At 36.8% G+C, this 25,583-nt stretch overlaps 1 protein-coding gene across 1 annotated transcript in view; it reads left to right on the plus strand.

The window, feature by feature from the left end:
- The window catches only part of MAN2A1 (mannosidase alpha class 2A member 1), a 159,968-nt gene that overhangs the window by 37,247 nt on the left and 97,138 nt on the right, over positions 1 to 25,583 (plus strand). Inside the window, exons 4-5 of the mRNA XM_065873309.1 lie at positions 8,914 to 9,085; positions 24,823 to 24,950. Coding sequence (XP_065729381.1) covers positions 8,914 to 9,085; positions 24,823 to 24,950 — 300 coding nt within the window. The remainder of the gene's footprint in view (positions 1 to 8,913; positions 9,086 to 24,822; positions 24,951 to 25,583) is intronic.

Below are 25,583 nucleotides of genomic sequence, written 5' to 3' on the forward strand. Positions count from 1 at the left end.
AGGGAGGTAACTTTAGCACCGACTTAGAAAATATTTTAGAGGTTGATCTCACAATTGCAGGTGTCAGGTATCAAGGTATGCAGGTCTTTTAAAGGGCATTTAGAAAAGCAGTACAGTAAGAGGTCACATTTGGCCATTATACATATACAGCTGGGGTGAACAAAACCCCAGCTGTCCTAATAGTAATGCAAATATGTTCTTGTGGTGTGGGATAGAATTTCCAGTGACAGCATCTTACATGGGTTCAAAAAACATGCTGTATCTCAAACAAGTTAATGGAAGTGAAGCTGATATGCTTTAAAAACTATTAGATGACACTGAATCACCTGGCAAAAAGGTTGGGTTATTTCGAAAATCTGAGTTTAAAAGCATTTAGAGGAATCAGCAGGTTTGCAGGTTTCCAAAGACTCAGCTTCATCTTTGACTCTCCCTCTACTCTCTTCTGGAAACTTAAGTCAATTAGTAAAGGCGCTTCATTTTGCCTCCTTGGCCTCTTATTTCCCTCTGTTTGTTTCCACTGCGATCCATTACCATATTTTAGCAGAATTATTGCAGTGACCTCATTTCTGTTTTTCTTCTACTTTACCTTGTTAGTCTATCCTTTATACTCACAGTCCAGTTATTTTTGAAAACACAGCTCAGAATACCTTAACTTCCTCTCTCCTAAGTTCTTGGTGAGAAACAAGGATCGTTTAGAAGGTTTCTGTGATCTGACCCTCTACTTCTATTTATCTCACCATGCTCCCACCATGTAAGCTGCAGTGCAGCCATACCCAACTGCCTTCTGCTACCTGAAACTGACACACAATTTCATGGCTTAGTGTCTTTTCCATATCCTCTTCCGTATTTGGAACTTCCACCTTTTCTGTCTAACCAGATGACATCTAATTTAAGAATCTCTCTTCTGTCCTTCTGGTAGGAATTTACCATTTCTTTATTCCCACGGCATTTGGTTCATACGTTCACTGTAGAATCTGTTTTCATTTAGCTTAGCTTTATCGTTTTGCCCTTATTAGATGCTTGGTTTGTGTTTGAACGAATAAACCAGAACAGAACGTTAATTAGAACTCTTCCACAGTTTATTGGGGGGGAAAATAAGCTTATTTTATAATAGAGATGTTGGAATTAAAATTAATCAGCATGTGAGTTATGGTAATACCAATTAAAGTTGTATGTGACCCCTTAAGTGTAAGATTGGATGTTGCAGTCGAATATTGAAGGGTTTGACAAGTGATGGAAGAAACCGTTGTCCATGTTGAACATGTAGAATAACTTAATTACTAAAATAAAGGAGATTTTTTAATGCACTCTACTTGTATTTTTAAATTTGAGAATATTATGTTAAAATGGAAATAAATTGAAGCATGTTGTAGTTTTTCAATGTTTATTATCTGGATATAATTATTTTTGACTCAGAATCTTTTTATGTTTTCTTAACAGTTGGTACCTATTTAACTTTTGAGTGGAATTAATGTACTCATTAAAAAATCATTATTGTAGCAGTTAAAACCTTAACAGTGTAACAATGATTGGAGGAGCATGCCTTCTTCCGGATGTGTGTTTTTAAATCATCTTAGGGCTGACAGAGCCTTTTTAAATATAAAATAGGAACTTAGAGATATTGTTCAAAGATTATTAGGTTAGTATCAGAACAGAGAGTGAACATAGCAGAGCTAATAGTATGTGGTATCTTTGACCTTTGGTTCATTTCTAGTTGAAGTAGTAAGTTTGCATTTATACTCCACTTGCATTTTTTTCCAGTCCTTTCGGCACCACACTTCATTCATCTATCAAGCACTTACTGAACTCTTGCTGTTATAGACTGTACCAGGTGCTAGATTCATGAGAACTGACTCGTTTGAAGTTCAGGTTGTAGCACGTGTCTAGGCTTGCTTCTAAAATTTGCAGGACCTGGGGCAAAAGTACATGGAGGCTGTCAGACACTCTGTCTAAACATTTAAAAGTTATAAATCAAACTAATACATTGCTAAATAAAATAGGTCTCTTCCTACTCCCTTGAGAAATAGCTCAGAGATCCGGAAGTCCAGGTGTGGGTTTAGATTGCTTGGGCTCCACTTCCCCACTGGAATGTGCTGGTGTTGTGGGGAGAGCCAGCCTCCAGGTGGCCCAGCCCCCTCTCCTCCCAGACCTGGCCTTGTCCTAACGCAGGAGGGGCTCTTCTTGCAGACACCCCAGCACTCTTCTCACGCCCCTACAAACTGCAGCCCCTTGGCTACTGCCCAGGCTAGTTCGACTGTTCGACCTGGAAGTTCGACTGTCCTGGCAGGTAAAGGCATTATAGAAGGCCCTGGGAGGCTCAGAAAGCTGTCTTGGGGATGTTTGGACACAGATTTCTGGGTCTCGGGGACTCAGAAGGGCAGGGCTGGGTAGGACAGACTGGGCGGGCAAGTTCTTTGCGCTGTGGATTTATCATGTGGAAAGGGATGTGGTCAGAGGAAGAATAGGGAGAGCCCTCTCGAGTCCAGTGCTCAGGGTGGGGCAGTCTTTGCCCAGGTCCTAAGGGTGGTACTGTGTATGCCCTTGAACCAAATAAAACGAAGTGTTCCTTAAGAGGATCAGGTCTCCACGAAGTCTGTAGACTTCAAAGCTAGATTGGGTCCAAAATTTAAAAAATAAATTGTATTTTGTTAGTGAACAATTACTAAGTGTGTATTTGTTTATGCACATTAAAAATAAGCAGTAGAGTTTTCAACTTTATTAGTTTTCTGTTTTAGAACTTAAAAACATTTTATGATAAAATAGTGATAGTGAATTTGGAATTATGCTGGCTGTATAGAACTTCTAGTTGTGTACTCTTTGTTTTTAATATTTCCGCACTTATTTAAAATAGTGATTAGGTGTTTTGTGGGTGATAGTGTTGTTAGAATGAGAAAGAATAAATTGAAAAGTATTAATGCTGTTCTAGCCCTGGTTCAATTTCCAAGTGTATTCAAGGGAAAGAAAAAGGCTGTGAATTGACCACTTAAGTAAATCAGTTTGCAACCGAATGTCCCAAGATTACTCAGTCTAGAGGTAGGAATATAATTTTATGTCACAAAAATTCATCCCATACAACTTTTTGTAAAATACTATCTTTGTGATTGGTCTCATGTTGATATACAATTGGAGTTTTACAGTAATTTAGAAGAAGAAAGAGCCAATTCAATGTAAAAAGGAATACTTGATTATGCTATTGTATAAGAGCAGTAAAAGCTAATTTACTGTTATATTACTCGATATTGAAAGCTGCAAGAGGCTATCTTTCAGTTCATTCTTAATTAATTGTGCTGTATTATAGTGATAGTAGTATCTATTATAGATGAGTTTTATGCAAGACTTTTAAGTTGACATCTCTGAGCTTGTATTTTGGCTCACGTAAATATCTTTGACATATTTTCTGCATGATTGTTGAAGGCAGAATGGATTAATCAGTTCCTCTATGAAAACTCCTGTGATAAACTATTCTTTGAAATGGCCTGAGTTCATAACAACGTATAACTGATGAAAATAAGTAATTGTATTTAAGAAAATAACCCTTTCACTTATTAATCTTCATAAAGACTATTTTTTCTAAATTTGCCTCTTCTGCTAGGTTTCTAGTGTTTTATTATTGAATTAATTTTGGAGGCATTCCTCTGTTCATAGTTCCTTTCTTTAATTGAGTTATCAGTCAAATAATTAGGGATTAATTTTGACCTTTGTTAAAATTTAGGTAGTAGATGTGATGTCTTAGGGACCATAATTCTAGTAGAGCCATTTAGTAATTTAGATGGTCCTTATTGAGTACATATAATAACATGGTACACAAATTGATGTTACTTACATTTGATTTCAGCTCAGTCTTGCAATACAGAGGTAGATGTATAGTAAGTATTATGATGGTGTTTGGTAAAGTAGATTCTCTCTGCATTTTTTGGATAGTAATAACACTTATGTTTTCTAGTGTGATATTGGTTCGCCAGGGCTGCCCTTAAAAAGTACCACAGATCAGGTGGCTTAAACAACAGAAAATTATTTCCTCACAGTTCTGGAGGCTAAAAGCCCAAAATCAAGGTGTCTGCAGGGTTCGTTTCTTCTATGGGTCTCTTGTCCTGGCTTGTAGATGATCATTCTTCTCCCTTTGTCTTTACATGGGCTTCCCCCTGTGTGTGTCTATGCCCTAAATGCCTCTTCTTAGAAGGACATACATGGTACCTTGCAGGTATTGCAGGTTTGGTTCGAGACCACTGCAATAAAGTGAGTCACACGAATTTTTTCCCAGTGCATATAAAAGTTTTGTTTATACTGTATTCAAAGTGCAATAACATTGTCTAAAAAACCACAACATACAGACCTTAATTAATAGATACTTTATTGCTTAAAAGTGCTAGGCATCATCGGAGTCTTCAGCCGGTAGAGGGTCTTGCCTCGATGTTGCGGGCTGCTGACCGATCAGGGTGGTGGCGGCTGAAGCCTGGGGTGACTGTGGCAGTTTCTTAAAATAAGACTACAGTAAAGTTTGCTGCGTCGACTCCTTCTTTCATGAATGATATCTCTGTAGCATGCAATGTTGCTTGATAGCGTTTTGCTTACAAGTAAGACTTCTTTAAAAATTGGAGTCAGTCCTTTCAAACCTTTCCGCTGCTGCTTTATCAACTACAGTTATATAATATTCTAAATCCTTAGTTGTTATTTCAACAGTCTTCACAGCATCTTCATCAGGAGTAGATTCCATCTTAAGAAACCACTTCTTTGCTCATCTATAAGGAGCAACTCCTCATCCCTTAAAGTTTTATCAGGAAATTGCAGCAATTCAGTCATTTTCAGCCTCCACATTTAATTCTGGTTCTCATGTTTTTTCCACCACATTTGCAGTGACTTCCTCTGCTGAAGTCTTGAATCCCTCAAAGTTATCCCTGAGGGTTGGAATCAACGTATTCCAAAATCCTGTTAATGTTGATATTTTGACCACTTCCCATGAATCGCAGAGGTCCTTAATGGTATCTAGAATGGCAAATCCTTTCCAGAAGATTGCCTAGACCCAGCAGAGGAATCACCGTCTATGGCAGCTATAGTCTTATGAAAGGTATTTCTTAAAGAATAAGACTTGAAAGTCAAAATTACTACTTGATCCATGAGCTGCAGAGTGGATGTTGTGTGAGCAGGCATGAAACCAATGTGAATCTCGTTGTACATCTCCATCAGAGCTCTTGGGTGACCAGGTGACCATTGCTAATGAGCAGTACTATTTTGAAAGGAATCTTTTTTTCTGAGTACACGGTTTCAGTAATGGGCTTAAAGTATTGAGTAAACCGTATTGTAAACAGATGTGCTGTTATCCAGGCTTTGCTCTTCCATTTATAGAGCACAGGTGGAGTAGATTTAGCATAATTCTTAAGGGCCCTAGAATTTTCAGAATGGTGAGTGAACATTGGCTTTAACTTCACTAGTCACCAGCTGCATTAGCCCATAACAAGACAGTCAACCTGTCCTTTGAGGCTTTGAAGCCAGGCATTGACTTCTCCTCTCTAGCTAAGAGAGTCCGAGATGGCATCTTCTTCCCATAGAAGGCTGTTTCATCTACATTGAAAATCTCTTGTTTAGTGTTGCCACCTTCGTTCATTATCTGAGCCAGAATTTTCTGGATATCTTGCTTCAGCACTTGCTGCTTCACCTTGCACTTTTATGTTAGGAAGTTGGCTTATTTCTTTCAACCTCATGAACCAGCCTCTGCTAGCTTCAAACTTTTCTTCTTTATCTTCCTCAACTCTCTCAGCCTTCATAGAATTGAAGAGAGTTAGGGCCTTGCTCTGGATTATTAGGCTTTGACTTAAGGGAAGGTCGTGATTGGTTTGATCTTCTATCCAGACCACAAAAACTTTCTCTATATCAGCAATAAGGTTGTTTAGCATTCTTATCATTCATGTGTTGATTGGTTAGCAGTTTTCATTTCCTTCAAGAACTTTTCCTTTGCATTCATAACTTGGCTAACTGTTTGGTGCAGGAGGTCTAGCTTTTAGTCTCTCTCAGCTTTCGACACGCCTTCCTCACTAAGCTTAATCATTTCTAGCTTTTGATTAAAGGTGAGAGACATGTGATTCTTCCTTTCACTGAACACTTGGAGGTCATTGCAGGGTTATTCATTGGCCTAATTTCATTGTTGTTTTGTATCAGGGAATAGGCAGGCTGGAGGGGAGGGAGAGAGATGGGGAATGGCCTGTAGAGCAGTCAGAACACTGTTTAAGTTCACTGTCTTATGTGGGTGTGGTTTGTGGCGCCCCGAAAACAACTGCGGCAGCAACATCAAAGATCACTGCTTACAGTTCATGGTAACAAATATAATAATAATTAAAATTTTTGAAATATTATGAGAATTACCAAAATGTGACAGAGACACAAAGTGGGTAAATGCTGTTGGATAAATGGCACTGATCGATTTGTTTGACAGATGGTTGCCACAAACCTTCAATTTGTAAAACATGCAACACCTGTGAAGCAAAATAAAGCAAAGTGCAATAAAACGAGTTATGCCTGTATTGGATTAAGGCCCATTCTCATGACTTCATTTTACCTTCATTATCTCTTTAAAGACCTTACGTCCAAATGCAGTCACATTCTGAAGTGGGTGTTACTGGGTGTTAGGACTTCAACATATGAGTTTCAAGGGGACACAATTCAGCCTATAATGGGGGCATAAAATGAATTCTATGCAAATTGAAGTGTTGGGTAACCAATATGTTTAAGATGTGGAGCAATTTATTTAATGTTTTAAATAAATTGTATACTCTTTCAAAATTAGATGTTAGGAATATCTTTTATTTCTCCTTTGACCCAGTTTGATTGTAGAGATGTGGAAGGGGCAATTAAAGACTGATGATGATTATGATAATAATAATAGTAGCAGCAGCTATTATTATTATTATTAACTGCTATATTATATACTGGGCTCAGGTCTGAGCACTTGATATTTTTTGTCTCTCAGGGGTGCTGCATGGTCAACAGGGAGTTAGGGCATCTCCATTTAAGGATAGGTTGAATTTTCTTTGGGAATCCAGATGTGGATCCTGGCCTCAGTGCTCTGGGACAGGGTCTAGGTTGTACCTTTGTGAAGCAAGATGGGATTCTTTGTAAACCACTATTTTATGAGACATCTTTGCGTTTTCTGTAGGTACAGGCTTTTTATTTAAACATGAAAAAGTTGACTTATTCAGGTAGTATTCTTTGGTGACAAACCAGCTTAAAAGTGCTCCAGATCAAGAAAGTCCTATAAAGAATATTTTACACTATATTCCTATTTGGCTCATAGCTTCATACCCATCACTTTGTAGGTGCTCAGTAAATAACCGTAGAATGAATAGAGTTCACTTAAAGCAAAAGGGAGAAATATAGTCACACTGGCAGTGCCCTTTAGAGGCTCATATTTGCATTGTCAGAATAGTATATTGCCGGCTCAGCCCTCGTAGGTTTTTGTTATTTTCTGCCAGCAAATACAGTATGCATTGAATATTCACTTAATTGTAGACAGACAAAAGAAATAGCCAGTTGTATCCCTTGTATCTTAGACCTCCCACATGCTTGAGGCTTGGTAACAATAGCACAGTAGTTAAGCCTATCTCTATAGAAAGTCCCCTTCCTTTTAGATTTCATAGGTAAGAGGATATGCTCAGCAGGGTATATTTTGTGTCCCACCAGTAGGTGGAATTGGTGGCTGTGTATGTTTTGCTTCAGCCACTCATCACGTTGCTTTATTACTCTGCTGGATGGGGCTGTATTTGGAGCTATAGGTCTTGTTAAAAATATTTCTTTATAGTTGAATTGCAAATGTCTTTATTATTATTATTATTTTTGCAAATGTCTTTAGATAAAGTTTCCAGGATCTTTGAGATGCAGTAGGAAAAGTCAAAGAACTAAGTTGTCAACATCAATTCTTTTTTGAAAACAACTTTACATAGATGTGTACATATTTATTGTTTGATTATTGCTCTGCTGCTGGCTTTTCAGTAGAGTTTGTACTTGTGATTTTCTTTTTCTTAGTTTAGGTTACTTAATGGATAGGAAATTTTAGATGTGGTATGAGAGAGGATAAAATTTTGATTCCATATTATGAGAATATTACTGTCAACTTGTCAACACTGTTCAGATTTTTTTAATTTAAAAAATTCCTTAAATTGGGCTTCCCTGGTGGCGCAGTGGTTGAGAGTCCGCCTGCCGATGCAAGGCACGCGGGTTTGTGCCCCGGTCCGGGAAGATCCCACATGCCGCAGAGCGGCCGGGCCCCTGAGCCATGGCCACTGAGCCTGCGCGTCCGGAGCCTGTGCTCCGCAACGGGAGAGGCCACAACAGTGAGAGGCCCAAGTACAGCAAAAAAAAAAAAAAAAAAAAAAATGTATATATATATATATATATATATATATATATATATATATAATTCCATAAATTAGAGATAAATTATAAATAGTTGAATTAGATATTATAATTACATATGAAATGCTTTTTGGCTTTTTCATTTTTCTCATTGATATCTGAATTTGTACAGTTTTAAGAGTATTTTTATCATTTCAATATTAGTGGCTTTTTTTTTTTTTTTTTTTTTTGCGGTACGCGGGAGCACACGTCCGGACGTGAGGCCATGTCTCACGGGCCCAGCCGCTCTGCGGCATGTGGGATCTTCCCGGACCGGGGCACGCACCCGTGTCCCCTGAATAAGCAGGCGGACTCTCAACCACTGCGCCACCAGGGAAGCCCTATTAGTGGCTTTTTGAGTCTCACATCCATTTAAGTGGAATTTCATTAACTGAAAACGTTTGCTAAATTTTTAAATATGTCTTTATATGAATGAAACGTGAGGTTATGCAAGGGTAATGCAATGGAATGTGACAGTTTAAATCAGACATATGAATCAGACCTTTGTGGTATATTTGTGTCTTAATTTAGGTTGGTTGAAGACTTTTGATGACTACTTTCGAGAGAAGACTCAGCATATTTTTAATAACATGGTCATCAAGTTGAAAGAAGACCCACGGAGGAAATTTATGTGGTCTGAGATCTCTTACCTTTCAAAGTGGTGGGAAACTATAGATATTCAGAAGAAGGATGCTGTTAAAAGGTTTGTTTTTTAAAACTGTTTTTTTTTAATTTGGTAATATTAAACATTAATTATACAGTGAAACAGGTGTTGAATTTTTAGAACGTGAAAATTCTTAGCTTTATATCTGAAAGTTAAAATATTTCTTCACATTATGTTTTTCCTTGATTCTGGTTCATCTCTGAAAAAGTGACTTGAAACTTTTCCATTGAAATCCTTATGTTCCATCTTTGTCCTAGAAATGGAATTACTAGGTCAAAGGGGCTTAATATTTTAAAGATTTTTTGAAGCATATAATCAAAATGACCCCTAGAAGGGTGGGTTTCAGTGTATTCTTCAGTCTTCCATATAGAAAGGTACAAATTTCTCTGCATATTAGGCAACAATATAATTTTTTCTAAAAGTTTGACCAATTTAAGTGGTGAAAAATGTGAATTTTTGATTAGTGATAGTGTTCCATGCTTTCTCATATATACAGGCAGAGCTTTTTTTGAATTGCTTGATCATGTACTTTTTCTTACTGACTTGTAAGAATATTTATTATATACATACCAACCTTTATTTTTCCTGAAGCTTTATATTTCTTCTTAATTCTTAGTGTTTGATATAAAGACTTTTAAAATATTTATGTAGTCAAATGTATTAATCTGTTTTCTTGATTGACTTATTAATCTGTTTTCTTGATTGACTTTGCTGTCATATTTAATATGCTGTCATATTTAAAGTCTTCCCCAATCCAAGAGATGAGATAGTCTTTTTTTCCCCGATTTAGTTTTTTATTTTTCACTTTTATAAATCCTCCAGTTTATTTTTTTAATGTGGTGTGATGGGAGGTTTTGCTCCCCATGTCTCCCTCCTCCCTGCTCCCAGGACTTTAAGGATTGTCTTAGCATCAATTGCTTTCTTTTACTTATTTAACATCCCATATACAGTGCTTACTGTATTACTTCCTATTTTAAGTACCTTGCAAATGATAACTGCTAATCCTCGCAACAATCCTGTGAAGTAGATATAATGACTATCTTGATTTTACAGATAAGGACACTTGTCATCCAGGGTCACCCAGCTGCACATGCTGCACTAGTTACCATCCAGTCCAGCCTGTCCAGCCCCACAGGCTGTTTGTTCCCTTGCACGTTGTGCTGTGCTGCTTCCCTAAGACTTACATAGTCCATTCTTTTCTACTGACTTGAAGTGCCATCTTTATTGCATTTCAATATGCATTGATTTCTGGGCTTTCTGACCTGTTTCATGGACTTTTCTGTTTAACTGTAATTGTTGCGGCCTTATGTGTTTCAATAACAGACAGTTTAAATCTCCTCTAGTTTCTCTTTATTGAAAAGGTCTTTTAATGAGTGACCACTTAATTTTCCCAGAGAGCTTTAGAATTAACTTGCTAAATTCTTCCTACCCTATCAAAAAAAAAAAAGGGGGGGGGGATTTTGATAGACATTGACATAAACGTTTAAAGGTAATTTAGAGAGAATTGATGTTCCATTATTATCTATCAGACATCCCCCCGCCCCCCGAGAGCATGCTTAAAATGCTTATAAGAGTGGCCAGGAAGGTGCCATAACTGAAGGCTGAAGAATCTGAGGATCCTGAATGTACCAGGAGTAACTGCCACACCCAAAGGGACTACCCCTTCTTCCACTCCTGCCATGTGTGGCCACGGGAACCAGAGTTGTCAGGATATTCTTCCAGTTATTCTTGACAAGCTGGGATTCCAAAATGTTACATAAAATGTCTTGACTTTTTAAGTTGAAATGTTAGCAGCTAGTTTAGGTTAACATACACACACACACAAATCCTTCTTTTAAATCGAGTTACCTACTGGTTTGCAGTGTTCCAAAAATTAAGAACTGCCCTGTGAAACCCTGCGGAATTGGTGTTTGTCTATACATATTTTTTCTTTTACTAAGTTTAGAGATTAAAACAGATTTTTTTTGTCTGTCTAGGTCTTATATTGCTCCTTGAGTACAAATAATACTTCATAGTTTCTTATAATTTTATAGTGTTTTAATCAGATTGTTCAGATTTTAAGATTTTATTGCATCTGTAGTTATTTTGTTTGCTTGTTTTTGTTTGTTTTCTTATTATTTGGGGGAATCTGATTTTTTGCTTCATCTTAATTAGATCAGCTAAAGCTTTTACTATTTCTGTTGGTTTTTGTACCCCCCAAAAAACTATTATATTTATATTTTACTGGTATTTACTCTTGACTTTTCTGCTTTTATTTAATTCCTTCTACCTGTTTTTTACTAATGCTAAATGGGCCAGTTGATTTATTTTAACAAGGAGCATTTCTCCCTCTGTTTGCCTTTTTACTGCTCTTATTAGCTTTCACATTTTTATGTTATTTTTTTCCTAAATATTCTGTATGTATTGTTTTCTCTTTGACTTGAGTATGTTAGGAAAATTTTCAAATTCCTGTTTTTTTCTTAGTTATACTTTAGGTGTTAAAAGGTGGTTTTAATGTCTTGTGGTCAGAGAATATGTACTGCACAATTTTTATTCTTTAGATTTTTGAGAAACAGTGCCATTGATCCCTAAAATTCCAAACTTTTGCCATATATCTGGGTATGTATAATTTATTTAATTTTCCATCTATCAATTCAGAATATTTTTCAGCTTATGTTTTTTTGCTCTTACTAATTAATTACTGGTTTTATTTCATTTGTTTTAGAATTCAGTTATCTAATTGTTAAGTCTCTGGTCTCTCTTTGGCATATGCATTTTAATTTTTTGGTTATATTTACTGCATTATGTGAGGTTTTTCTCAAGGTTTTTTGTTTTCTTTCCCACCTCACATTGTTCTCGATGGTGTGGAGCCTGTTCTTTTCTGGCTTCAAATGCTTGGTTTTAACTATGCTTTTTAATTGCCCTTTAGTTCTGGGTTCTTTATATTGTTGTCTGTAAGTCCAAGCATTTTCCTTTTTTTTAATTCATCCATGAGCAATAACATGTATCCACACCTGGAATTTGTTTCAAAACAGAGAGTGTAACTCGACTCAAAGCCCTTCCTTTTCTAACCAAACACTTTGTTTCCCATCCATTTCACCTGATTTCCTTTTAGGAAATGGTCTCCAAACACGGAAGTCAGATCCTTCATTGTCCTGCCCCAGGTCAGATAGGTCAGTGATGATGAACTCAGCTAATCAATATATTATTTCCCAGGGTTTTGAGCCTTTAGAGTGAAGCGAGGCTAAAGAGATGGAAAGAAGGGAAGCAGAATGGAGGGGAGGTTGCAGGTCAGCCCTCACAGCACTGGTGCATCCGCAAGATTCTTCCTGTCCTGTGTCACAGACCCTGTCATGCCTGTAGCATGGCATCTCATTTTTTTCCAGTCCTTTGTTAAGCCTGGACTTTTAGCCTGTTCTCAGTTCTGTGTACCCAGGACTGTCCCCCAATACATTTCCTGTTCAGTCAGTCAGTGTTGCTTGCGACCAAGAAAGCTAGCTGATGTATTTCTCCTCAAATCCTTTGTTGGAGAGCTGGGTTCCAGAAAAAACAAAACAAACAAACAGAAAAGCTTAATAGATACATAGGTTTGCTCCCATTATTTAAAATTCTGAGCTTGTACTAAGTGGCATTAATGATAGAATTTTTTGGACTACTACTGTAATGCTTATGCAATGGCTTGTTTTTCTCTTTTTGAAGATGAGTCTGTGGATTAAATATCTGTACCTAAATTTGCAAGCTACCTGTTGAAGAGAAGAACCTATTAATTCTAGCAGAGTTCTGTGTAAGCTTTTATTGTCCCTGAAGAATATCAGTTGATTGTGGGAACTTAACAGAAACATAACTCAAGTGATCCTCATAATCTATGCTAGCAATGACTTGTTTGATTCTTCCCCCCTGTGGCAGCAATATTCAGCTCTATCAACTTTCAAAAATGAAAATCTGGTTAACTAAAGAGAGATCCATGCATACAACATCTAGCTTTTTTATTTTGTGTGACTCAGTAATTTAATCAAGTATAGTCATGGTTCCTACTTGTAACACATATCCAATGAATTTAAAAGAAACTACCTTGTTATAATCAGCACATTTTCCATCTACGCTTGTTTTATTTTGAAAATGACTGGTATGCTAACATTCTTTTTACTTTTTAGGCTTTCTATTTGAATACTTTTTGGCTAAATGCAGTTAAGTACTGCATGACGTTTATAATACATCAAAATGTGAACCCTATTCAGAGTCAAACAGCGGAAACATTAGCCTTAGCGTTTCCTTTGACTAGCACCCAGCATATTACATATTCATTTTTCCTCTCTGGGCTCTGAGACATTGAGAGTTTTTACATTGCATCTGCTTCTGCTGTTGAGACCAGTGTTCAATTGAGAAGCGCACTGGGCTGTTGGAACCTAGAACAGTTTATGTGTTTGCCAGAATCTTGACCAGCTTCTCTGTGTGGACCTTTTGGTATAATATAAGGCTCCAAATGTGTGAATGGGGAAGGGTACCATTAGATATTGTGTCTTCACTGCATTGCTGGATTTCATTGCTTTGCTGAGACCGCAAAGTCTTTATCTAATCTACCATTCTCTTACTTCTTTTTTCCTAGGTTTATAGTTAAGTGAACCTTCTACCCTGTCCTTATAACTATCTCTGCTTATTGAAATCAGAGAAAAGTTTGAGATTACTTTCTTAAGTAATACAAATCCAAACTTACATTTTGCAAACTTACATGCATTCTGCATTATGAGTCCACTAGAAAAAAAAATACCTTTAAAGTTCTTATACTAGCTAATTTATTATACATTTTATACAGGTCAGGTTTTGTGCTATTTAACCAAAGCCTGCTGTAAAATTTGCAGAGCAGTGAGAAGTTGCAGTGTGTCTTGTGATGTTCAGAGTAAATTACAGATTTGGATTTAGTTTAGAGCCTAAAGATACATAGCATTTCATCAAAGGAATCAAAGCAGTCTCTCAAAGGAATCAAACCAGTGTCTAAAATAACTTTGATTCTACTAGTTGAAGCAGTGGTGTACATTTATTTTAGAAAGTATGTATCCCATCCCCATTCATCTGGATTGAGGTGTCTTTGCTTTGCTTTCACCTCTCATTTACATCAGCTATAAGCAAAAGCCATGAGGACTTCTCTGCCGCTGTGTCTGTTGGATACTTCTTCAGTCCTCTGGGAGGATTTCTTTGCAGCATTGACACTGACCACTCACTCCATTCTCCTTAAAATTCTTTCCTTTTTTTTTTTTTTTTTTGTCTTCTGTGAGCCAGAGCTCTTTCTCCTGGTTCTAGTCCTGCATTGCTGAACATCCCTTTGTCATCATCCCTCTGACTCCCTCCTCTGCTCTTTCCTAAATATCCCAGTTCTCTTCTGTGGGGTAGCACCGTTTTGGTTCTCCTCATTTTGCATGCCCTGCCACACTGTTGTTTTAATTTCCAGGTGTGTGGGCTGCTTCCAGATCTAAAGCTCCAACCTCGATTTCATTCTTCTTCCCTAGTTAAGGGTAACAGTAACAGCTAACACTATTGAATGCTTACTCTGTACTCCGTAGGAGGCTTGTTCTAAACACTTAGATGTGTTCATTCAGCCCATCCTGTAACATCCCTATGTGTTAAGATCCTTCATTATTCTCATTCTACTGCTGAGGAAACCAATGCAGAGGTGGTAAGGAATGCACCTAAGGTCCCCCAGCAATTAAGTGTGGACTGAGGACCAGAACCAGGAAGGCTCACCCCAGAACCAGTGCTCCTGCCCACTGTGTGCTCTGCCTTTCGGTCTGCTGTTCATGTCGTCCAGTCAGTCCCCACAAGCCTGTCAGCTGTGCCTTTTTAGTATCTCTGCACAGTCACCCCCCCGCCCCCGCTCTGTCCCCCTTACTCTTGTTTCCTGCTTTAATGAAGACCTCCAACTGGTCTTCCTGTTTCCAGCTTTGCCACTTCCAGGTGTCCTCCATTTCACCCACAGAATTAGGTTTCTAATATATGAGTCTGCCCATGTCTCTTCTTGGCTTTCAGATGCTTCAGTGACAATTCATTGTCAAAAGGTACAGCCCAACCTCCTTTGCCTGGCACATCCTTGCTTTTGTCCTCTGATTCCTCCCTGCTTGTCCACCCTTACCTCAGATCACTTCCTGCCTCACACCCCCCCTCTTAGCCATGCTGAGCCACGTGGGTGTCCTCAGTCACAGGTTATTTCCTGCTTCTTAGGAACTTGCCCATGAGTTTAGCTGAGAATATATTTTTCCTTTTGTACATTGGATAATCTCAATCCTATTTATTCTTCAATACTCAGCTGAGATATTACCTCATCTCCAAAGCCTTCCTGTATTTTCTCTGTCATCTATTCAACAAATATTGACTGTGCTAGACTCCAGGGATACAGGAAGTGAGTGAGACTTACCTGATCCCCACTCCCAGGGCAGAGCAAGGAAGACAATATAATTAACACAGTATCAGAATAAAGCATTTTCTTCTATGGAAGCAAGAAGTGGGTCTTGGAAAGCTTCCTGAAGCAGGTGGTATTCAAGCTGAAACTTGAAAGCTGTTAGAACTAGCCAGGTATAAAGAGGGTGGCAGAGGGTGAGGAAGGAATTCCAGGTTATGAGTGGAGAATTGTGATTATGGGCTAGGGATTAGCAAGAACATGGCATGTTCAGACACCTGAAAGAAGTTTATTAGGCTGCAACAGTGCAGGGGAGGGTGTGCATGCAGGGGCTGAGTAATATGTGGTCGTCAGGGAGATGCAGATTAAAACTACTACAAGATACTATCCCAAACACCTTAGAATGGCTAAAATCAAAAAGACTGACAACACCAAGGCTTGAAAAGAATATGCCGCAACTGGAATTCTCTCCAAAGTTAAATATACATCATGTGACCTGGGAGCTCCTTCCTAGGAATTTATCCAAGAAAAGTAAAAACACGTTCACCAATGTTTTGGTGAACAGGAAACAGTTCAAATGTCCATCAGTAAGATATTGGATTAAAATTTTGTGCCATATTTAAACAATGGAGTACCACTCAGCAATGAAAAATAATGAGTTACTGAAATACACAGAAGTATGAATGAATCTAACACATTAGCAAAAGAATCCTGACACCAAAGAGTATTGTATGACTCCATTTTATGAAGTCTGAGAGTAAGTAAACTAATCTATTGTGATATAAATCACTAAGTAAGAATGTCTTTTTTGTGGGGGGGGGGTAAGGTAGGAATTGATTGGAAAGGGGCAGAAGGGAACTCTCTGAGCTGATGGGAATAGCCTATGTCTTGAGTATACAAATATCAGTTGTTTTGGGTAGTAACAGGGGTATAAACAATTGTCAAAATACATCAAACTGAACACATGTATATTATGTGTTGTTATATCTCAATTATAAATACTTTAGAAAATACAGTACATCCATAAACTTAATGATATATGTCTGTTTATTAAGATGGAAAGATGTTCATGGTATATAGTACTAAGTGAAATAAATTGATTAAAAACTATGCCTACCATAATGCTTTATGCATTTATAGCAAGATATTGAGTGGATTTTTAAACTTTATTTTTCAACCTCATATATTTTCTGGTTTATTTGAATGAACAGTTTATTTTGTTTTAGAAAAGTCAGAAAATGAAGTAATATTTACTATACAGTGAAATATTTAAAGTATATCTGATTATTAAAACTTAACAGAAACTATTAATTCAATCGTCTAATATAAGAAATATTCTTAAATAAAATCTCGTGACTATTTTATGCTATAGTTTTGTTTGTTTTTAGTACTTAGGAGAAATCAGGGTAGTATAACATTTATAGTTTAGAAAAAAGTTTTATTTAATTCATATTTTAATATAAGCCTGAATATATAAAGGGTATACAATGAAAGGTAAGGTGTGACTACTCCTGTCTTCTTGGCATCTAACTCTTCTCACAGGAGGCAGCTACTTTGACCAGATGCTTATCTAATTTGTAGATACACAGGAAAAATATGTGCATGTACATATGTGCAAAGACACATTCATATTATACAAATGATAGCATGCCATGCACATTGTGCTTTTTTTTTGAGTGCATCTTTTTTTTTATTGTGGTAAAATGTACATAACTTAAGATTTACCATTTTAATGATTTTATGTGTAACATTCAGCGGCATTACATATATTCACATTGTCTTGCAACCATAACCATCTCCAGAAGTTTTTCATCATCCCAAACTGAAATGCTATACCTATTAATAATTCCCCTTCACCTCTGCCCTGGCAACTACCATTCTGCCTTCTCTCTCTATAAATTTGACTATGCTAGGTACCCCATATAAGTAGAATCATACAATATTTGTCTTTTTGTGTGTCTGGCTTATTTCACCTAACATAATGTCTTCAAGGTTCATCCATGTGGAAGCATGTGTCAATTTCCTTCCTTTCTAGGACTGAATAATATTCCATTGCATGAATATACCATGTTTTGTTTTTTCATTCATTCATCAATGGACGTTTGGATTGTTTTTACCTTTTGGCTATTGTAAAAATGCTGCTATGAATATGAGTGTACAAATATCAGTTTGAGTCCTTGCTTTCAGTTCTCTTGTGTATATACCCAGAAGTGGAATTGCTGGATCATATAGCAGTTCTGTGTTTAATATTTCACAGAAGTCCCATACTGTTTTCCACAACAGCTTCACCATTTCACATTGCCACCAGTAGTACCTGAGCTTTCCAGTTTCTCCACATTCCTTATCAACACCAGTTTCCTGTTTTTCTTTTCTTTTCTTACTTTTTTTTTTTTTTTTTTTGGATAATAGCCCCTAATGGGTTTTGTACCATGGTTTTTAAACTTAATATATCTTGGAGAACCTTTCAGGAACCTTTCTTTTTGAAAACTATATAAAAGTGTTTGTTATGAGTGGGCCTTAATTTTTTTTTTTAACATCTTTATTGGGGTATAATTGCTTTACAATGGTGTGTTAGTTTCTGCTTTATAACAAAGTGAATCAGTTATACATATAAATATGTTCCCATATCTCTTCCCTCTTGCAAGTGGGCCTTAGTTTATGTAACTTCTCCTGATTAATGACCCTGTAGTTTTGTTTCTGGTCTTTTGTGAATGCATAGAGTGTATCTTTATCTTTAGTGTATATAGTCATCCGTTGATAATCCTCAAGGGGTTGCTTGCAGAACCTGCCCCAGATACCCAAATCCTTATATAAAATTGAGTAGTATTCGCATTTAACCTACGCACATTCTCCTGTGTACTTGAAATCATCTTGAGATTACTTATAATATTTAATACAATGTAAATGTTATGTAACTAGTTGTAAATACAGTGTCAATGCTATGTACATAGTTGCTAGTGTGTGGTAAATTCAAGTTGTGCTTTTTGAAACTTTCTGGAAATATTTTTCTTTTTAAAATTTTCCTTCAGAAGTTGATTGAATTTGTGGATGCAGAACCTGTGGATATGTAGGGCTGACTGTACAGTGCTTTTATTTATTTTTATGTATTTTCTGACTTCATTTTAATGAGCATAGATAAAAGTATATATGCATTTTAAAATTTGATAGTTATTGCCAGCCTTAAGTAACAATACCTATTTGTAAATATCCTTGACATCACATGTTACACAACTTTTTGATCTCACTGAAGTTTTAATTTGCATTTCCTCATGAGTGATATTAAACTTCTTTTCATTTTCAGGAGCTAGTTATTTCTGAAATATCTGCTTCATATCTTTTGTTTGCTTTTCTTTTGGGTTGTTGGTACCCTTTTCTAGTAGGAACACCCAGATTTAAATGGCGAGCAAAACAGGTATGATTCCTGCCTTCATGAGCTTACAGTCTATTGAGGGACAAAGACAGTAAACATGCAGATGTGTTATTAAATTTTGTGATAAATGCTATGAAAGAAAAGTTTGGGATTTTATGAAAGATAACAACTTAGGTGGGGTTTGGGTGGAGTGTGGTGGCCAGAGAAGGCTCCTGATAGATCTGCTATGAGCCAGTGAGGTAAATACTGGGAGGAAAAACATTCCAGACAGAGAGCATGGACTGCAAACTCAAAGAAAGGGTATGGCTGGAATGAAGTGAGGAAGAAATGAGGAGATGACTCATTGGTCATCTGTCCCTCGTATACTCTCTAAAGATGGGTGTCTATAATAATCAGAGGTATATGATCAGTTTCCCCAATTATTATGTGAGTGGTTTTTAAAACATCTTATTTTTACTCTCTTATTAGATATTCCCCACGAAAGGCATACGAGTCAGATAATCTGATGAGCAAATGCTTTTAGCCTATTAATTGATTCATTGAGAGCCTCCATCTTTTTAAATTTTCCATTTAACTAATTTTTTATTTAAGAATGAATCACCATACATCATCTTGTATTATTTCATATTTCCCCATACAAATTCAACTCGTTTTCTCATGTGAAATTAATTTGTGATTCTTTGAAGCTTGCTAAATAATGCATTGTTTGCTACTAAGTTATCTGTAACAATTTTCCCATTAGGGAAAAAAGCTCTTTGAGACTGTCCTTCTGTGTGTGACTAAATTTCAAATGTGTGATGTGTCTACATAGGGGAAAAAGTGACACTCAGAGAAAATGATTCGCAACTTCTTGTGCTTGGCAAGTAAATTCATAAATGTAAATTCTGGATCTTGGGCAAAGTGAACTGTGACAGATATGCTCAGCTTAATTTTGATCAGTATTTTCTTAAGTTTTTTATATCAGATTCTCAAGCAGAGAAATTGTAGAAACAGAGAAGTACATAATGGCTTACAAATCAACCAATTAAAAAAGTAAAATAAGGGTGTTGTGAATTGTGAAAGTTAGTGTCTGTTTTCCTGTTTTCTGGATTTGCTGCACGTATATACTTCTTTCTCTCCCTCTCTTTCCCAGTCTTTTCATTTGTTTCTGGATCTCTTGTTTATTAGAAAATATTAGGAAGAGCATTCATGCAAAAAATTTGCCAGAAACCAGAGCGTCGCTTGGTAGAAATTAAGCAATAGACCCTATGAGGTGGGCACATCTTCTTTGATTTTGTACTTCCCTTTTTTTTTTTTTTCAGAGTTAGAACAGTGGTTGTTATTGGGGAATTAGATCTGGGTAACTTTTATTTACAATTTTCTGCATCCTTTCACTTTTTTCATTAAAACAATAGGCATTGCTCTCCTAAAAGTAGTATAAGTAGTATGTCCATTTTCTTTTTGTCCCGAACAACCTTCTATTGAAGTATAGTTGATTTACAATGTTGTGTTAGTTCCAGGTATACACAGCAAAGTGATTCAGTTATGCATATATATGTGTGTGTGTGTGTATATATATATATATATATATATATATATATATATATATATATATGTACTCTTTTTCAGATTCTTTTCCATTATAGGTTATTAAAAGATATTGACTATTGTTCCCTGTGCCATACAGTAGGTCCTTGTTGTACTCCCCTGACAATTGCAGAGAACTAGCTCAATTCATGCTTGTTGAGCACTGAGTGGAAATACTTGGAAGCACCTGTACTTATTCTAAGTAACTTTTTCTATAGGTGTTTCCCATTACCTGATTTTTAAAAAATTACGAAGGTGTGGAATATATAGCTTGCAGTCTGTCTTAATTTTATTTTGTATTGCTAACAATGGTGATTTTAAATATGGTACCTTTTGTAGGCTAACATAGCTTTTCTGCTATTGCTTATAAATATTTTTCTCAGTATTTCCTGGAGTGTTGTTTCTGTAAGACTGTCAGGCCTACTTTTTGTACCTATCACTACCTGATGATGATGGTGGCTGTGCTTTTCAGTCATTAGGTCAGTGTTTTCCTCATGTATATTTGGGCCATTTTGTTTTCCTGTCATTCTTCAGGTGCTTCTTAAGTGCTTATCACATATGTTCTAGAAATCAGGGGTAAACGTGGCAAATGTGTGCACTTCTGCAGTTTTTATGTGTGCATGTGTATTTTTTGTTTGTTTGTTTAACTGGTCAAGTGGCATGTGTTTTTGCCTAACACAGTGAATATTTTATATCAAGCCTGACCTTCCTGCCTGTAAGAATGTCTGGTTTATAATCTGGTTTTCACCATTCGTATGTATAGACTAGGGAGAACAGGCAGTTGAGTGAAATAGGAGTACTCACTAACCTGATTATTTGGCCAGGTGTCCACTCATTGTCACATTGCTTCATATCTTAAATCATGTTGTCTATTTTCTTCCCTTTTGTTCTACCTGATTAGAGAAACTTTCTTAAGAAAAACTAAAACCTAAGTTCTTTCTGGCCTGCTGTTATGACATCACTTATGCCTCTTGTGACCTCCTCATGTAGTTTTCATTAAAAACCTGTGTGAGCCATTTCAAATATCAGTCCTTTGGCTTCCATGACATAATATTTTGGCTTTCTTATGAGTTTGTTTTAAATCACTCAGACTGAAGATTAAAAAAGTAAACAAACCGCAATCCATTCTTCCCCACTAATTTAATGGCTATTTCAATAATATAAAATTTTTTTTAATTTATTTCTCAACTTTATATTCTGACCCACTGATGTGTCCATTTCTGAGTAAGTCACAGTTATATGGTAGCTTTTTAAACTATAAAAATGCCTTTTACCAAGAAGTGCAGGTTGTGCCTCATTACTCTTTTCTAGAATGTCTCAGGTCATAGTCACAGATTTGACCTTTTTATCTTTAACATTTCTTTTCACCTCAATTTCCTCTTATATTGTCCTTCTGCTTGTTCCTTAACTCTCCTTTTGACTGTTTTCTCCAGACTTCCCATCCTTCTCTATTTCATCTTTGTTTCATTCCTCCAAAACTTAATTTTATATTGGCCTTTTCCCCTAAACTTAGTTTTCTTTTTCAGTTAGGTCCTTTTGGCTGCCTCACTGTCACATCAAATAGCCTTATCCAAGTTTATATTTATTACTGCAAAATGATTCCCTTCTCAACTGAACTGCATTGTCTATGTGTATTACCACCACCCCATTAGACCCCTGGAATCAAAACCCTAAGTCATTCGTACTTTAATCCTTTCTTCTATGACAAGATATTTCTCGATTCCCACTGATGCTTCATGAAGCATCTCCTCTCTCTCCCTCCCCGTTTGTTTCTCCTACATGAATCATATTCCAGGTTATGTCACTTTATACCTATATTATTCACACTCCTTTTTAACTGACCCTTCCCTGTTCAACTTATTTTGCATATGTCTGTGAACTTCATCTAATAACAAACTTTATGTTACTACTCATTTTAAACTGAGAATCTCATTCACTCATTCCCTCTTCATCTAACAGCAGAGAGTACCCATTAAATGCCAAGTAAGCTTCTCAGTGCTGGGCCTGGAAAAGTGAACAAAACATGTCCTGGTCCTTGCTCTCTTGGAGATTATGTTATAATGGTGGGTGGGGTGAGGAGGGAGAGGAAGCAGTAAATGAACAAGGCCATTCTGGTTTGTGAAAAATACTATTGTGTGATAGAGTGTGGAGGTACAGTGGGAGTGTTGATTTAGGCTCTGTGGCCCAGAGACTTTTATTTGAGCTGAGAAATGAGGGCAGCTGGGATCAGCCAGGTTGGGAAAGATAGGAGAGAAGAAAATAGATAAGAAAATCCTGAAAAACATTTTAATGAGTGAGAGGCTTTCATGTCTCCCCCATAGTAATAGATAGGATAGTCTTTAAAGTAATCATTGTGTACAGATAAGAACTCTGTACACAATCACAGTAGCATCTCAGGCATCATGCAGAGGGGGAAGGGATAAATTATTCACAGATAGAGCTGAGGAAATATAATATGTGTCATTCTTTGCTTGGTTGGCTGTTTCTTGGAGCCCATTTATGCCTATGGAACAGGGAATATGTAGCAAAATAAAACTTGATATAGGTGAGAAATTCCATCATTGGAGTGATTTTTTTCCATTTAATATTCAGATTACTTAATTTATAGTTTCTATTCTCTATTCAAGAGCAGCAAAGAATTTGTTTTGACCAATTTATTTCTGATATTTTCCAGAAGATCTGTTTATTGGAATACTGAGATAAGGAGGTCAAGTTTCTATATTTGATGACTAGAGATTAAGTCCCAAATCTGTCCTCACATCTCAGGCTTCCAAATACTGCTCATAGGCATAAGGCGTGGGACTGGTCCATGGCTTCCAGGGTGTGGCTAAATCAGGCAATCACCAGAAAGACAAGAAGAACTAACTGTAAGCAAAGTCCCATAGGCAGTAAGAGTGGGACAAAATAGCCTTGGATTTAGTTGTGTTCTTAAAGAAATACAATTTTCAGAAATTTCCCGCTTCTTTCTTACAAGTTCTTGATGTGGGCCTGTGAGAATCTGAGGTTTGACTGGAACATTGGAGTTTCTTTAGACACTATATAATGAGCCATCATATTCTCCATATGAAATTGTATTATTTGGTGATCCCCATGGTAATACAGATGTAGTTAATCTCTTTTTATTTTATACAAGGAAATCATTCATGTATTCATTCATTTTTAGAAATTGTGTCCATTATCCACTCTGTCATTGGTTCTGTGATCATGCATATGTTTGAAAAAACTGGATGTTCTGTTAATGCTGTGGCTTTGTTACATGCCTTGTAGGAAAATGTTTATTCTTTATGCCTCTGGTCTGTTTCAGCTAAATTTGGCTTGGTGCTTGGCTGTTAGCTACAGGCATTCAGTGATGTTTATCCTTATTAAAACTGCTTTTGCTTCTGAAATTTTACATCGTTTTCAAAACCACCTTGTCGCAAACTCAGAAGTCTGTGGCACTTAAAAGACTTGCTTAAGTTCTTGACATTTACACTTCCTCAGGTAGTTCTTCAAATTTTTAATAGTTGATGTTTTTTTTGTTTGTTTGTTTTTTGGCCGTACGCGGGCCTCTCACTGCCGTGGCCTCTCCCGTTGCGGAGCACAGGCTCCGGACGCGCAGGTTCAGCGGCCGTGGCTCACGGGCCCAGCCGCTCTGCAGCATGTGGGATCTTCCCAGACCGGGGCACGAACCTGTGTCCCCTGCATCGGCAGGCGGACTCTCAACCACTGTGCCACCAGAGAAGCCCAATAGTTGATGATTTTTTTCTGTCTCTGAGGAAGGTATCTTCTTGTAACAATTTAGTTCTCCAGGGCTGTGGTCTAGTTACTTTGTGTAGTATTATGGTAAAGAGCACTCAATGAACAGATAATGATAATGTTAGAACTTTTGGCTCAATAATGAAAGATAAACTATATAGCCTACATTATAATTGACTGGAGCAGGGTGCTTTATAATGTTTTCTGTATTCCCAGAAGCATGTGATATTTACTAGCTTTACTTTTATTTTTATTACTTTTGTAGTTTGCGTGATTAACTTATCAGTGTCAGAAGTACTAAAGTAAGTCCTGATTTTTCAGCATAGGTGTAATGAAACTAATAATTGTGCTTAAAATGACAATCCTCCAATTAACATTCATCAAGCATATACTCAGGTATTTGCTAGGTGCTCGGCCAGATCCAGAAGTAAATCAGATATGGCTGCTGACATCAGGAATCTTTGAAGTTGTGTGGGAGATTATACCCTTATGAAATAGAACTTGCAGAGTGACCTGCATGGCTTTGCCTAGGGCAGGAGGAGCAGATACTTTACTAAGGACACTTTATCACCAGGGTCCCAAAGTTGAAATTCATCCACTGGTTTAAAAAAAAAAAATTAACTAGTGTGAATACTGGTTACATTTAAAGGCTGTCTCTAATGTTTATGATGTCTTACATTTTTATTTGAACTTTTCTTATATATGTTAATGTAAACTCTTATGTTATTTTCTCCCTAGTTTACTAGAAAACGGTCAGTTTGAAATTGTGACAGGTGGCTGGGTTATGCCTGATGAAGCTGCTCCACATTATTTTGCCTTAATTGACCAACTAATTGAAGGACATCAGTGGCTAGAAAAAAATCTAGGTATGTATTCGTATCTTTCTCTTTCGTTTGGACTGCTTCAGAAAATTAATTTTGGGGAATGTGAGATGGGGCTTTTTATTTTTTTTAGTAACTAATTTTTCTAGCACTGATTATTACTGAATATTTTTTTATTGATTTATGATGTTTCTTGGATCGTAAACTCAGTTACATAGATATAATATGGTCACTCTTAGGGTCATCTACCTTGTTTCACCTATTTATCAATTTTACCTATTTATTAATTTTAGTATTTTTTTCTAAAACTATCCCCCTGGGATTTTAATTATGTATTAGTTAAGACATTTGATCATAAAAGGCAAAAACCTAGTTTACTAGCTTAAGCAAAGAAAGAAAAAAGGAAAGAAAAATGTTAGTTTTGTCATTGAGAATTCCAGAGATAGGGTAGCTTCAGGTAAGGTTGGATCCAGAGGACTTAGATTATGTCGTCGGGATACTGTCCCTTGACTCTGCCGTGGACAACCAGGACTCTGATCTTCTTGGTCTAACAATTAGGAGGAGTTTTCCTTAATACCTTACCTAATTGACCCACTTTGGGTTAGGCGCTTATCTCTGAGCCAGTTTACTGAGGCCAGAGTTAAAGGAGCTGAAATCACTGAGACCTGGTTAATTTGA

Source organism: Phocoena phocoena, chromosome 3, assembly GCF_963924675.1.
Source record: "Phocoena phocoena chromosome 3, mPhoPho1.1, whole genome shotgun sequence".
NCBI classification, from domain to species: domain Eukaryota; kingdom Metazoa; phylum Chordata; class Mammalia; order Artiodactyla; family Phocoenidae; genus Phocoena; species Phocoena phocoena.